Below are 16,213 nucleotides of genomic sequence, written 5' to 3'. Positions count from 1 at the left end.
ACCTTTATCACTGAACCCCAGCTATAGAAACGCCTCTAGTAGGAAATTCCGTACTTTATAATTATCGAAGCCGACAAATTAAGCTTCTACTCGGTCACAGTCAAAGTTGCTATCTGCATTATCACCTGTAAAAGATGTATTATAACACGAGAGAAATATAATATAATTGAATTTCTACTAATGTGTGAAATTCTATTGTCATAACCATAAACTTTCGCTTTCAAGATCTTGGTTATTGACATTATTTTGACTATTTATGAAACACCCTGTATAACGTAGTCAAAAAACATATAATATCTGTAAACATATTTATATCATAATGTGTGAGATTACCGAAGCATTCCCTGTGTTTTCCCACACATTTTTAATTGTAAAGCGATTCGCAGTATCCAGATGTCACCATGTATCATGAATTCGGCTGTCATCTATCTTCGTGCGTACGTTTTGGAACAACTTTTCAAGAATATTCATATCAGATATGAATATTAGTTGAAGATATGATCTTCAACTTTTCGTATCCCAGATCTAAGTCATTTTTTGACTGGAGAGCGAACAAAGGAAAGTTTGTTAATTAGTTTTGATAAATCATACTTAACATTGTACTATATATTAGTAGAGCGCATTGAACGAGTTGTTGCACTTACCTTTGTGTTGCTTCAACCCGCTCCTGGCACATAAACTACACATTCTGGAGTAGCTTTTGAAGGTCACTACCTTATTGGAATTTTCTGCAACCAGCATGATATGGCCTGAAAAAATGTTCGAATAAATACCTGTGTATAGTAATGATAAATAACAAATCCTGTAGAGTGTGACAGTTTAATTTTGCAAGATTTTTCGAGATAAACAAATCACTTACCAGATTGAGCATTGTTGTGGGCACGATTGTGCCAGCCAAAGTCACCTCTCACACAAATACCACCATCCGGGAGGAGTGGCTCCTTCTTTAATACTTCTGTTGGCAGAGTCCTCTGCAACCGTCACTGCCGCGGTCTCTATATCATCAGAAAGCTTCTTCTTTCCAACTCTGTTACAGTGTGGCGGGAGCCATGTTACTATAATTGTAATTGAAACTGTACATCATTGATTTGAATTGCTTGAAGTCATGTAATGACTGCGTTAAGTCAAGCATACTTTTTTATGTTATACTTTATTACATAATAAAATAACTTTAAATCCATATTAAATCAATTCCAAATAAATACCTAATAAATAACAATTATAAATACTTACCAATTAGATGGTAGTCTGCTGCCACTGATCTGCAACTCTCCGCTCCAATCGGTTAATCCGGTGTCAGAACTAACATGACGATCCCCAATTTTAAAAACATTTCAGTTACTTCCTCATCATTCATGCTGAGGTAATTTTTACATGACAATTGTTCAGTCATTTGTAATGCGACAGTCTGGAAGCATCGGCCGAAACCGGACCAGTAGGCAGGATGTATTCGGTGAACTCCTCCATGATTGTGCCTGCGGAGGGATCGAAGCGAACAGCAGCAATCTGAGAAATGTTGGCCATCAGAATGAGTGTATTGAAGAAGTATGGTATGTGTAACAATGTGCTATGTATTCAAAACTAACATCTTTCTACTTTAGATAATCATCCAATGTAGATTTTAGTCATAGTTATTGTGTTATATGTCGAGAAGACATAATATGGTGTTCAGTATGATATTGTTATAATTTTCACCTGGAGTATATCATTTTACTATTTATGCCTAATTTCTGATAAATTAACCAAGATGTTCAAAAGTTCGTATTGTGCCACATTTTGTGCAAGCTTTAGGCCTCAGCCGATGTTTCTATTTGAAAGTGAATTGAGCTTCTAAATCGCTCAACATGGCTCTGGTCCTTCCATGACAATTTCGTTTGTGTATTCACATTCGATTCCTCACATAATGAGATTTTTTTAGGATTTCAAAGGACGCTGTTATCGCAGCAAGTTCTAATGTATATTATGGTGCAGGTTCTATACTTCACATACCCTTTCTATACTTAGCGTATTCGATACTAGTCCCTGCATTAAGGGTGAAATAATTTAAGGACCATTATCAAAAGTTTTATTTTCAAATAAAAGTGGCATACCTAAAGGATCACATGAATTAATACCATATGGTTTCAAAGTTCTGAGTTTTTGTATAAGTAGATGTTCGTTAACTTCTAAATTACTAGGACTAGAATTCTTAAGGATAAAAACATTATAAAAAGCATCAAAATCAGGTGTATTGGAAAGGTTATGTGAGTCTATAAGGTGAGCTGCTAAACTATAAGTGTCACTATGTAAAAAAAGTTATTCTCTCGTCCCAGTGTAAAGGTGACCAGAATACCTGGGCCCCTTTGGCAAACTTCCTGAACTCAGGCAGCTTCAAGAACGACTGAATTTGAAAAGTAAAACTTCTTGTCGGAATGAACTATTAGAACCTCAAGAAGCTGATCCGCATGTCTCCGCTACTAAAATGTTTAATGAGCCCAATCACTCATCACTTAACGTAGTTTAATCTTCAAAGTGAGTCGTACAATCTAGGTTGTTTTAATACTTTCAACACTACTATATAACAAATAATTTGAGGTTTCTATTGTTACCATATACACCCAGATCTACGTTACTGTAGCTGTTTAAGATTTTCTAAAAACTTACAGTATAACATTACCATTCCATTAAATGACCGGTAGTAGTGACTTCCATTTATAACTGTTTCCACGGATTTTGGTCCAAACAACCCACATTCAATAAACGTATCAGCTACACCACTTCCTCTTATAAACTTGCCAGCACATTTGAGGGCAGTTTTAGCCGTATGAAAACTGCCCAGCATGAAGAATAAGTCGTCAAATAATTCGGGTCGATCTAAGTATATTTTGGTGACCAAATGGTAGACCCCTTCATCGCATACCACAGGAAGTACCTTCTGTTTCAGTTTGAACTGAGAGGCGATATTCTTAAAGTTCAATATGCAAGTATACACTGTTTCAATTTCTGTAATAGGATTTTGGATGAACGGTAAACACCCTATCTTCTTGCGAACCAGGAGTTTGCTTTGTTCAGATGTCAGAGAATTCATTCCTGACCATGTGGGCGTCCCTTGAAGCAGTTCATTTCCGAATACCCCAGCTCTAACAAGGCTTGCAACTCTTTCCGAGCTATTTGTTTCATAGTGGTAGCTACAACTTTTAAAATCTTCACACTTCACAGGCTAGCACATCTTCTACTAGTCACTAAATACCTTCTCCAACATACCTTCTGCCGGGATGTTTCTCTCTCGCTGGATCTCCTGTTGTAGACTCTAGTCCTCACCTTCTTATCTCTTTAGATAAGCTATAATAAAATATATTATATAACAATCAAACAACAATATGAAAATCCCATAATCTCATAACACATATATTATAACAAGTTTTGTACCCTTTAAGTTCCGGGAGCTCCAGGAGGAGGCGTGGAAAGGTGTTGTCCTTTTTATTCGGGAGTAAAAGAAGAGCGGAGACGGCAGAGTACGCAAAATTTGACACGAAATCAGTTCCTATCTTTCTTTCCTATCTTTGGCTCTCTTGTATGACCTGTTTAAACTAGTCAGTGTATTTTCCGGACTCATCTTATTGTCTGAGAAAATTTGATGTCAGTGGTGCTGTCCCCTCAGGGCCATACAAATATATCAACATTCATAGGACGGACAAATCATAAAGCTGAAGGCAACTAGAAATAATTTTACATGTATTTAATAAAACGGTTAGGTTTATTATTTTATATTAACATTGGATAATTCAGTTACGGCAATTCGCTACTACATTTGTACTGAATAACCGTTTAATGCAACAAGTTATTATATTATAAGAATAAAAGTTCACCGGTCGTTACGAATACTAAACGCTTTAATGCAACAAATGATTTCCCCCGTCAAATATGCGTAATGAAGAAATTATAATCAAAATAAACGTACAACCGTTTGTGTTGAACGTATCAACTAATTGTACAGGTTACTAAACAAAACAATGGCGAGAATTGTTGGATCGTCGAGCAAAGACAGTAAAGCATTTACTCGTTCATTGTCCCTGCTACCTGCATATAACTCTGGAATCGTCGGATAAACAGGTCTATATCATTGTTCTGTGTGTATCTCGGAGGCATCCTCATTAAGTTAACCGCCCTGTGCGCTGCATTTCTCAGTGGAACCTCTGGTGCCTCTAGGATTGGTTCTGGTACATGCTAGGGTATCTCTCCTCCTTGGTGTGCCATCTTTAATCCTGATCTTTAAGCTAAAACGTTTATTTTATAATTCAAACTTTGATGATTAGGGGTGATTCAGTTTTTTTCCTCATTAACAAATAACATTATATGTAATATGATTTGCTGTGGAAACAGTGCGCTAAATGGTTTCTAAACTTCCTTTGGGGTCATTTGGGTTGGACAGTTTTGGTGTAAGTCCGAGTATAACGAGGAATGTTGATAACAATTGTCAGCATTTTATAGCGAAACAAAGCGTTGCAAAACCACGCGAAGGTATAGGTGTATGTGCTGCAATATACCTCTACTACAAGACCCTTCATTACGGGAATGGTCGTCACAATACGAGTTTTAAGCTAGAGAAATAAATTCCAATAAACTGATTAAATCTTTATAAAGTAAATGTAAATATTAGTATCGTTATCTGAATAGTGAATTCCAAAAACCAATCTACAGTAACATGTTTTACGCGAGATCACTTATCACAGGAGAGCTAAGATCAGTGATTACAATAGTAATACTTTATTTAATAAACGTATGCACAATTATTGGGATCATATTTATATTGGATCATCAAATGATAGTTTTATGTGATCTGTTGAATCAATACTCCTGTGGGGATATTTTTTCATTTCATTAAGTTTTGCAGTAGCCTTTTCTATGAAAATGGCAGGATCAATGATATTAAATCCTGTTGATTCACCAATTGGATTGACCAATGTTTTCAAATTTTCAATACGTTCTTCCACTGGTAAATTATCATATTTCTTTGTTATTTTGTTCATTCTTTTTACATTGAATCGCGTTTGAGGAACTGAGTGATGGCCATTCACATGTTGTTGATACTTCAGTTCTAAATCAACTATTTTTTTAAGCACATCTAGATTAGAATTTTGACTACACATCTTGTCAACTTCTTCAGGTGAAGTAAATGGACCACCATATCAAGTTTTTTCTTAAGAACCTTATTTCGCAGCTCTGTTAAATGAGTTAGGTGCAATGATTTGTCAGACTTATGGACTCGCGCATCATCTGCAGTCAACAACCTTTTAAATTTTTGAGCACCAGATCTTCTAGTTTCTTTCATTATTTCTCCCAATTTTTATTTTAATGATATTAATAATAATTCTTGCATTTTAATGCTTAATGTAGTTATCATCGATTTTAAAAGGTGAAATTAAACTGTTTAAAAGTTATGAATAAGGTATTAAACCTCTGACGGGGGTTTCATCTTGCAAAGCGAGTCAGCCAACAGAGTATACATGTCCAGTACATCTCGCAGTTTCCGCATCTTCTCGATGGAAATCCTGCAAAAAAACTTCTTCGCCACACCACCTTCACAAGTGTCTGTGCATCCGTCATGGATCCCACTGCTGTGGTCAACAAGGGCCTGTAGAAAAAAGAATATGTATACTGTAAAGTGTAAATATTTAAGTAGAGAGTTATGCTGTGTCGCTGAAACGTGAAGAGAGTATGTACCTCGATGGTAACACTTACACTGTAATATCGGCTGACCCATGTTGCATCTTTCTCATAGTACAAAACAGCTTTCATCTGCTTGAGGTAATACGCTCGTGCTTGTGATGATTGTGAGAAGATTTGTAGTAGCTGGTGGTGTGGTTCCTATCTCGCGAAATTTTCATCTCTTTTAATCCAGCGACCGGCAGCCTAAAAAGGTGTATTGAACGAACAGTGCAGACAATATGTGATTTGCTACCAGTACCTGTATTGCTCGGGTCGAGTTCCAATCTATCTGGGCGTAGTATTCTTTCCATGAGTTGTCACTTAATTGGACGTGAATGAAACTCCACGTTACTGTAATCTGGTATTAAGTGGCATACCTATAAATTTAAAGATCATTATATTATATAAAAACAATACATCACAAAATTGTTCCCGTCATTATCCACGAATTGTTCCCGTCATGACCCACCGCGAGAAACTACATTCTTCAAACAGTCGACCATGCCGACAGGCTCCATACTTTTAGCAGAGCCATAAAACGAGTTGTTGCACTTACCTTTGTGCTTTTGTGTTTCTTCAACCCGCTCCTGGCACGTAAACTACACATTCTGGAGTAGCTTTTGAAGGCCACTACCTACCTCTCTATATCATCAGAAAGCTTCTTCTTTCCAACTCTGTTACTGTGTGGCGGGAGCCATGTTTCTATAATCGTAATTGAAACTGTACATCATTGATTTGAATTGCTTGAAGTCATGTAATGACTGTGTTAAGTCAAGCTTACTTTATTATGTTATACTTTATTACATACTAAAATAAATTTAAATCCATATTAAACCAATTCCAAATCCCGCCGTTCTGATAAATCAATCCCCGCCACAGCCTCTTCGCAAAAAATGGCAGCAAAGGAAAAGGCTAAGGGTGTCCGTCGACTTTAGGAGGCAGGCTACTGGTCCAATTCAGAGTTACTCATATTGCCGCTTTACACCGTTCAATTATAATTGTATTTGTATGTTAAGTTGTTATTATAATGTTAGGTTTTAATATGTATTTGCTTTTTACATTGCTGGTTAAGATTTTTATTGAATGTTTTTCAGACGACCTTTTTCGTAAAGTTTTGAAAATAATCGATGTTTGACAGTGTTTAAAAGGCAAGCCTTGACATCCATTTTTTGCCAAAGACAACATACTTGTAAGATTTATACTAGTCCAGATTAGTAAATATTCTTTTCGTATTTACCCAAAATCTGTATCCATTGCAATGCTTATATATTATAGGATAAAATCTTACAACAATTTCTTCTTCTGTGCTCAAATACCTAAATAAATAACAATTATAAATACTTACCGATTAGATGGTAGTCTGCTGCCAGTGATCCGCAACTCCCCACTCCAATCGGATAATCCGGTGTCAGAACTAACATGACGATCCCAATTTTAAACACATTTCAGTTACTTCCTCATCACTCATGCTGAGGTAATTTTTACATGACAATTGTTCAGTCATTTGTAATGCGACAGCCTGGAAGCATCGGCCGAAACCGGACCAGTAGGCAGGATGTATTGGGTGAACTTCTCTATGATTGTGCCAGCGGAGGGATCGAAGCGAACAGCAGCAATCTGAGAAATGTTGGCCATCAGAATGAGTTTATTGAAGAAGTATGGTATGTGTAACAATGTGCTTTGTATTCAAAACTAATATCTATTTTCTTCAGATAATCATCCAATGTGTATGTAAATTTTAGTCATAGTTATTGTATAATATGTCGAGAAGAAAAAAAATGGTGTTCAGTATGATATTGTTATAATTTTCAACTGGAGTATATCATTCTACTATTTATGCCTAATATCTGAATAAAAGTCGCTAGAAAATTCATTTGCTTTGCACTGTCTTCTAATTGATGAGGTGCCCCCTGATTTGCAATGCCAGAAATCAAACTCTAATAAGAGACCCTCCACACCTGATATCGGAACAGATATTTCCAGCTCGCTGAATAGCTCTAATAAATTTCCGATGGTAAATTTACCAAGATGTTCAAAAGTTCGTAATGTGCCACATTTTGCGCAAGCTTTAGGCCTCAGCCGATGTTTCTGTTTGAAAGTGAATTTAGCTTCTAAATCGCTCAACGTGGCTCTGACTTCTTCCATGACAATTTTGTTAGTATATTCACATTCGATTCCTCACATAATGAGATATACAGTTTAAAGGATGCTGTTTTAGTATGTATATTATGGTGCAGGTTCTATACTTGTTATACCCTTTCTATACTGAGAGTTTTCTTTTTTATTGTCGTTGTGTATGTTTCCAGGTGTTATTAGTCTGGGGAAAGGCTTCCTGATTTGAAGGGTCCCTGTCGGGAGAGACTCAGCTGGACCTTTCTTACACTGTATTAAATCTTATTAAATCAAAGTTCTAAACAAGGGATAGTTAAAAAACAACGCCCAAGTCTAATCTTTCCCTAAAACAAAAACTAAAAATTAAAAACTTCATTGCAATATCCGCCAATATCTCTTGTCATAACTCAAATTACGGAGATAATGCAGGTCAAAGATATTATTCAAATAAAGATTTCTTTTACATAAATCATGCACAATCACTAATCAGCGAGAATAGATTGCTTTGGGGTCTTCCTCTTCTCCCTGGTAAGTCCAGTGTATTGATGGCAAAAATGAGGGAAGAAAACGCTGGTCCGTCAATAGGACCCCGCAAAACATGTCCTAACATTCTCCACCGACTACGGGCCACTTTTTCTGACAATGGTTCAGCATTGCAGCGTTTATACAATGTATCCATATTTAATATTATAACATCTGATTTTAGAACTACAAGGAGGAGTTAGAGAGCATCATTATCTCTTTGGTGAAATTAATTGTTTAAAAATTGTTACTTAACTGTAGCACGTTTTTGTTCGCTGTTGTAGTGTTATTACTTATTCTTATAACACTGTGGTAGTGTGGTAGTGTTATTTTTATACTCATATGCTAGAGCCTCTGAGAATATGCTCTGTAGCATAATTTATCCATTCACCTGAATTTGTTTATTGATAGAAAAATGGTAATGAACGATTCAGTATTTTATTTAAATGAAGGTAAATCACTCGTTTAAACAAATAAGTAATAAAACGACAGGGGGCATGGGCATCTTCTTGCTCTGAAAAAGACTGTATCAAGAACTTGAAAGTGTAATTTAAAATGGTTACTTTGCTGAGACGAAATGTCAAATCTGAAATTAAACAGAGGAATTTAATTCTCCCTTTGAATCAATCAAGCTAGATGATTTGTTGTAAATATTGAGATCAAACTATCAATTTACAGGCTATCGTCAAACATGTTGCAAGGCGTCATCTTCAGTGACATAAGCCTAAAAATTGTAAAAAGTTAGTAAAACCCAAAATTCCTTTAAAAATCTGAACACTCTTAAAACGGTTGTATAATAATTAAAATTAAGATGTTAGGAGTAACGGAAGGCCAAAAAGATTTATAGTGTTTATTCCCAAAGGTTTTAAAGTCTTGAGTTGTTGAATATATTTATGTTCACGAACTTCTAAAGTTTTAGGACTAGAATTATCAATAATTGAAACATTAAAAATTTTGTTAAAATCCTCCCTTTGTTTAAAACCATGATCCAACAAATGTAAGCCCAAACTATATTCATCACTTGTTTCATCTACCTTATCACCATTTAAAAGTTTATAATATTTGACCCTATGTTCTCCAGTTCTAACCCGTAGAGAGCGAGTAGTGCGGCCGACGTAAGCTTTTTTACAGAAACTACATTGGAACAGATAAATGATGTTGTAACTCAGGCAGTTTCCAGGGGAAGCTTTAACCTTCTCGCCGTTAACTTTGAATTCATGGGCCATGGCTGCCTTTGACAAGTTCGCAGCATTTGCATCTTGGCATATGGCATTTGCTGGTTGGACCATGTTTAGCTACTAAAGCAAGTTCTTTCAATTTGACAAGGCGAGATTTTAGGCTTGGTCCTGTTTTCTTGGTGTAACTGAATATTTTCTTCCTAGGCGTGAAAGCTGTTGAGGAGGTCTCTTGGGATGTTTCAACAGTATCACTTTCACTGAAACTCCTTGTTCTTGAGAGGTGTTCTTCATACTTCTTAGTCACAGACACCAAATCATCATCACTACCATAAGTAGATATGACCCTGATTGGAAGGTGTAAAGATGTCTGGTCATCAGGAGATTGAACTTTGCGTAACAGTGATCTTGTTGAATTGAGAACCTTATTACTAATGTTCTATACCATTTTCCTAGGGTAACACGCAGCAAGGAAGGCTTTTTTGAGGTTGTCGATGTGTCCTTTGAGGCGTTCTTGGCAGTTGATGATCCTTCTGAGTCTAAGGCATTGAGAGTATACGATACCGGAATAGATATGGTTTGGGTGGGAGCTTTTAAAGTGTAGGTATGAACGAGAGTCCGTTTTCTTTATGAACAAATCCGTTTGGAGGGAGACCAAGGAATCGAAAGTGAACATTATGTCAAGGAAAGATACGTATTTACCAGGATCTTCTATTTGGTACTCATCAATGATTAGGCCATGGGGGAGGAGTGCTTTGTTGACATCTGCAATCCAAATTTTTAACTCATCTGTAGTTCCCTCAAACAAACCTGCTCCGTCGTCAATGTAACGCCTGGCTGATACGATCTTCTTCATGAGCTCTGGGTTACTTTAAACACATTTGTTCATTAGGTAGTAGACTGCTATGTTTGCGATTTGGACACATAGTGATCCACCCGTAGGGATACCAATGAGCTGTATGAACCAATTTTGATCGAACACCCCAACAGAGGATCGGAGGCTTAATTCCACCAAAGTATCATCATACAATATAGAATTACTACTATACTACTATATATATATTTTTTTAGGTCGAGGGCGCTCACTCTACCTCCCCGGATTAGCAAGGAGGCTACGTCCGCCTTGTGGCTAACGTCTGATGGAGCTCCTTTGGACTGCAGGCTTTGTACCGTTTGCTCTGCTTGGCATGGGGTTCGCAGAGCCCGGTACGTCCAAAAGACATAGCATAGTTATGACCCGGTGGATCGGCGATGACCCTAAGGTTATCTGCCATAATGATCCGTCATCGAGAGACTCTATAGAACCCGTTAGGAGTTAGGTGTCGAAACACCCTCCCAGAAAAGGTAGTGCGTTACTTCGAGGAACTACCACCGCATTATGCTAGCGGACCTGCACTGGTGATCTTCGAGGTTGTGTCGTGCTTTTAGTATTTAGGAGGATCGAGTTGAGATGATATTAAACTCGAACCCTGGTGTGTTGTTCCTTTGGTTTATCTTTGGCACTCCTGTCTCGCGCTCTCCTGGAGTGCTGATTTTGGTCCTTTGTATAACCGTAGCGCTAAGATTCTAGTAATGGAGTTGCTGACGGGCTATCTTGTTTGCGTATAGTCGTTCAATTGCTACGTGTATCAGTGTTCTCCCTCTTCTCACTCCAGAGTCCAGGGGTTCCTGGTTTTCCTGTTTTTCCAGGTGACCAGACTGGAGGACTTTTTGCTCTGAAAAAAGACTATCAAGAACTTGAAAGTGTAATTTAAAATGGTTACTTTGCTGAGACGAAATGTCAAATCTGAAATTAAAGTATCATCATACAATATAGAATTATATGGTTAATAACTTCATACAATAGATATATAAGAATCTAATACGTAGTCAATATCAATAAAATAATATAGAGACTGTGTCCTTCTCAATGACTTCTCCTTCCTGTGAATCTTTCAACTTGATGCAGCTCTCACTAACCGTACAAATGCATTCTATAATTAACTGCAGATCTGATGGTTCTTGCTTGGATGCAGCATTGATAACTGCCCGCTGTTTCTTGATCGTGACTTTGGGACAAAGAGTGCAAATGTGCAAAGGCTCGCCTGTAGAAAATGTGACGAGTTTAAATTTCTTAAAAACAATCAACTAATTTATTGATTCCCTTGAATTAATATTCCTACTGACAGGTAATTCGTCATATTGATTTGTTCAATAAGGTGCTAAAAGCAATAACTAACATACAACATGCTTAACTTCTTACGGAACAATCTTAAATCACCTTTATCACTGAACCCCAGCTATAAAAACGCCTCTAGTAGGAAATTCCGTACTTTATAATTATCGAAGCCGACAAATTTAGCTTCTACTCGGTCACAGTCAAAGTTGCTATCTGCATTATCACCTGTAAAAGATGTATTATAACACGAGAGAAATATAATATAATTGAATTTCTACTAATGTGTGAAATTCTATTGTCATAATCATATACTTGCGCTTTCAAACATCTCGGTTATTGAGTTGAGACACAGTTAATAAACTGCGGAGTGACTAAAATGCTATACAGCAAAAACAGAACGCTCCAACCAAACACTCCACCTACTGATCCTAACCACCCTAACAACTCTCTAGCTCTCTCTCTTCAACCCTCATTCCCTCACTCCTCTTGGTGCACAAAACCATTCTAACCTATGTATGTCCCCCTGACGGGTTCCACAAGCCCAACGGTACATAGTTAGACGAAAAACAGAGAAGCCTTGATTGCCAGATCAAGGACTGCATCAGTAGCAGCGAAATACGGATATACCTTCTCCCTTACAGTCAGCGAGCTGACAACTATCTGACTGTGTCTTTTAGGCCTTGTCACACCACCTTCGCTATTGCATCTGCTCGCCCGTATTCACTGACACATGCCACACCTGGGTTTAGTATGAAGATGTACGCATATTCACCCAAGATGCGGAGATGCCTCAGTTTAGCGAGTTGAGATACAACAGCAAACTCACAGGAGCATGGATCAGAATCATCAGTTACCAACCTGACACCGTTTCGGGGCTTTAATCGCAATACGGTTTCCTGTCAGGCGCCCCGGCAGTCCATCCTTGAACCACCATCTGATCCGAGAGTCACTTGAGGAGACCCGTTAGAGCTCGCAATTGGCGACGAGATAACGTTTATGGTACCTCTAGATGTTATAGTGAACTCTCAAGCTCCAACCTTCCTGAACTCCCACTCCCTCTTTCTCGATAACAAGTAGATCCATCTGGAACAGTGGGCTGCCTCTTTCCCACTGTCCCGTACCAGCTTCTTCAGCTCTCTTCCCCTAAAACCAATCCTCCTCGCAGCTCTCTCCAAACTCTGCGCAACCACTCCCCTAGCTCCAACTTCGACTGCGGCATTATAACAGCACCAACCTTTCGCCTGAATCTCAGCCTGCAGACCGCTGTATCGGTCGAGCTTGTACTCGTGCGATTCAGCGATCCGCTCTTCAGATGGTACTGTTAGCTCCCACCAAATAACTGTCTTTGCCGACCTTGAGAATATCACAAGGTCCGGCCTCAACCGTGTTTCCACAATCTCACTGGGAAACTTAAGCTGCCCCTCAAGGTCTGACAGCACTATCCAATCCCGATACCCACTCAGGATCCCAAAACCACGACTCTCCTTCCGGTCATCTGTACCTGCTTTTCTTTTCCCAGCAGGAACAAAATCAATGAACTGCCTTCCATCGCCGGCCTTGTTCTTATAAGTGTTCACTCGGCGATCACAATGGAAGACAACCTGTTCAGAGATCTGCTTCAGAACCTTGTCGTGCCGCCATCTATACCTTGACTAAGGGCCACCTTACACCCAGCCAAAATGTGCTGAATGGTGCCCATCCTCTCCTCACATAACTTGCACTTCCCATCCTCATCTTCACTCCACTTGGAAACCATAGAGGGGGTTAAGAGGGTGCCGTACACTGCACTTAGCATGAACCCAATAAGTGAGTCACCATACTTAAAAAGTGTATGCCAGCTCAAATCCGTCTTCATTACGAGCTCTCTCCACTCACCCCACCTGCTCTGCATCTCCAGAGAACCTACTTGCACCTCCCTCTCTCTTTCAATGTTCTCCTTCACTCTCAGCATAACCTCCCTCTCTCTTTCCCGTTCATCCATCCTCTCCCAAGGTTTTTTCCAGTCACCAAAACCGATGCCAACTCTTTTTTGAGGTTGCACCATCCCTCGCACCGATTCACAGACCAAATCTCTTCTGGCCTCTTCCAGTTCTGTCTCAGGCCTCCAAACTCTACCAGAACGAACTTGGGGCTGGACTGCTTTAATCAGGTCATCCTTAGATGTCTGATAGGATTGCAACAGTCGACACTTCTCTATCTTCCATGTATCTGTCAAACTGCTCACCGGTAAGGCCACACTGGATGATTGACTGAACAGACAAAGACCACTCAGAGTGTGCCCCACCCCTAACCACTTCCTGAGGAAACTATTGGTATTCTGTTCCCATCTGGTAACTGTTGTGATCGGAATATCATAGATGGCAAGAGGCCACTTCAGTTTTGGAAGGACCATGTACTGATATCCCCAGCACTTCTGGAGTCCAGTAAGGGAACTTTCATCGAGTCTCCGAAGAAAAGTGTTAAGGTCGACCTTGGTTGAGTCGATGACTGATTTGTCATTTCCTTCCACTCTTATCCATCTCCCAAGGAATTTTATCGGCTTCTCTGACACATTCGGAATCACCTCACCACCCAACTGCAAACACACCTCTTCTCTCTCCACCTCCTCCTGTCCTACCACTACCTCCTCAACCCACCTCACAGCCACTCCCTTCTTCAACACCAGTGCTCTGGACTTGGAGGACTTTAACTTAAATCTGGACCAGTCCACGTACTTCTGAAACACATTGAGTAACGTTTGCATATCCTCTGCACGTGCGGTCGTCAGACAGCTATCGTCCATAAACAGCTTCAGAGTTGGTATCGGTGTGTCATCCTTGATGTACTCAATGCTTCTCGGAACCTTAGACTTTAGGTCACCTGTAAAAGATGTATTATAACACGAGAGAAATATAATATAATTGAATTTCTACTAATGTGTGAAATTCTATTGTCATAATCATATACTTGCGCTTTCAAACATCTCGGTTATTGACATTATATAACGCAGTCAAAAATTTAAAATATATAATATCTGTAAACATATTTATATCATAATGTGTGAGATTACCGAAGCATTCCCTGTGTTTTCCCAAACATTTTTAATTGTAAAGCGATTCGCAGCATCCAGATGTCTCCATGTATCATGAATTCGGCTGTCATCTATCTTCGTGCGTACGTTTTGGAACAACTTTTCCAGAATATTCATATCAGATATAAATATTAGTTGAAGATATGATCTTCAACTATTCGTAACCAAGATCTAAGTCATTTTTTGACTGGAGAGCGAACAAAGGAAAGTTTGTTAATTAGTTTTGATAAATCATACTTAACATTGTACTATATATTAGTAGAGTGATTGGACGAGTTGTTGCACTTGCCTTTGTGTTGCTTCAACCCCCTCCTGGCACATAAACTACACATTCTGGAGTAGCTTTTGAAGGTCACTACCTTATTGGAATTTTCTGCAACCAGCATGATATGGCCTGAAAAAATGTTCGAATAAATACCCGTGAATCATAGTTGTTAAGTTCGTCGAAAAAATGCGAAAAGTTCGTCCAGTTCGGCACCTTTTAAAAATTCGTGAAAATTCGTGAAAATTCGTGAAAATTCGTTGCGTAAATTTTCTTGGCATATGTTTTGATTTTATAATGAATGGCTTAGGTGCGATCACTATTACACTTGTAAACAAATGATACAGTTAGATAGTTATACATACTTGTATTGAAAAAAAAACTAGATCAACAACAGATCATGACTAGTACTTCAATATAAACAGAGCTGGTTCACAGATTACAATTAAGCATCAATTATAGCAACAGCTCGCAACTTATCATTGTTATCTAAATAATCTATAGCATATGTGATCTTAGTGATCTTAGTGCCAGCACTAGTGCTCTCTGTCCAGATTGCTGATTCGCTAGCTATGTCGTTCAGAAGCTTTAAGTTGGAGTGAACGTAAACCAGCTTTCTGGCCTTTTCTGTTTTTAGTTTATTTCTCCTTTTTGAGTACACATATTCAAACTGGCTCCAATTTGTTTCGCAGGCACTGGCGCTCGTGACCTGGCTGAACAAGATGATTATGGAACTTGGCAACCTCTGGCCTACTCAAGAGACCTCTATGTTGCCTGAAATGCAACATCTCACTCATAGTTCGGTTAAACTTCGTCTATTTCGTTAAAAAATTCGTCCAGTTCGGCACCTTTTTAAAGTTCGTCCAGGACGTCCGTAACAACTATGCCGTGAATAGTAATGATAAATAACAAATCCTGTGAGAGTTTAATTTTGAAAATTTTGAGATGCCCCCTGATTTGCAATACCAGAAATTAAATTCTAATAAGAGACCCTCCACACCTGATATCGGAACAGAGATTTCCAGCTCGCTGAATAGCTCCAAGAAGTTTCCGATGGTAAATTTACCAAGATGTTCAAAAGTTCGTATTGTGCCGCATTTTGTGCAAGCTTTAGGCCTCAGCCGATGTTTCTGTTTGAAAGTGAATTGAGCTTCTAAATCGCTCAACATGGCTCTGATTCCTTCCATGACAATTTCGTTAGTATATTCACATTCGATTCCTTGCAT

At 38.6% G+C, this 16,213-nt stretch overlaps 1 protein-coding gene across 1 annotated transcript; it reads right to left on the bottom strand.

The window, feature by feature from the left end:
* Positions 1-13,273: 13,273 nt before the first annotated feature.
* On the bottom strand, positions 13,274-16,213 carry LOC134823689 (uncharacterized). The gene is made up of 2 exons (XM_063835222.1): positions 15,988-16,213; positions 13,274-14,514 (listed from the first exon to the last, which is right to left on the bottom strand). Exons 1-2 carry the CDS (start codon positions 16,211-16,213, stop codon positions 13,274-13,276), a joined length of 1,467 nt encoding a protein of 488 aa, XP_063691292.1.

Source organism: Bolinopsis microptera, chromosome 11 (genome assembly GCF_026151205.1).
Source record: "Bolinopsis microptera isolate Bmic1 chromosome 11, MBARI_Bmic_1.0, whole genome shotgun sequence".
Lineage (NCBI taxonomy): Eukaryota > Metazoa > Ctenophora > Tentaculata > Lobata > Bolinopsidae > Bolinopsis > Bolinopsis microptera.
Note: the sequence above shows the minus strand (reverse complement) of the source record. Positions and strands in the feature narration are given on the sequence as shown.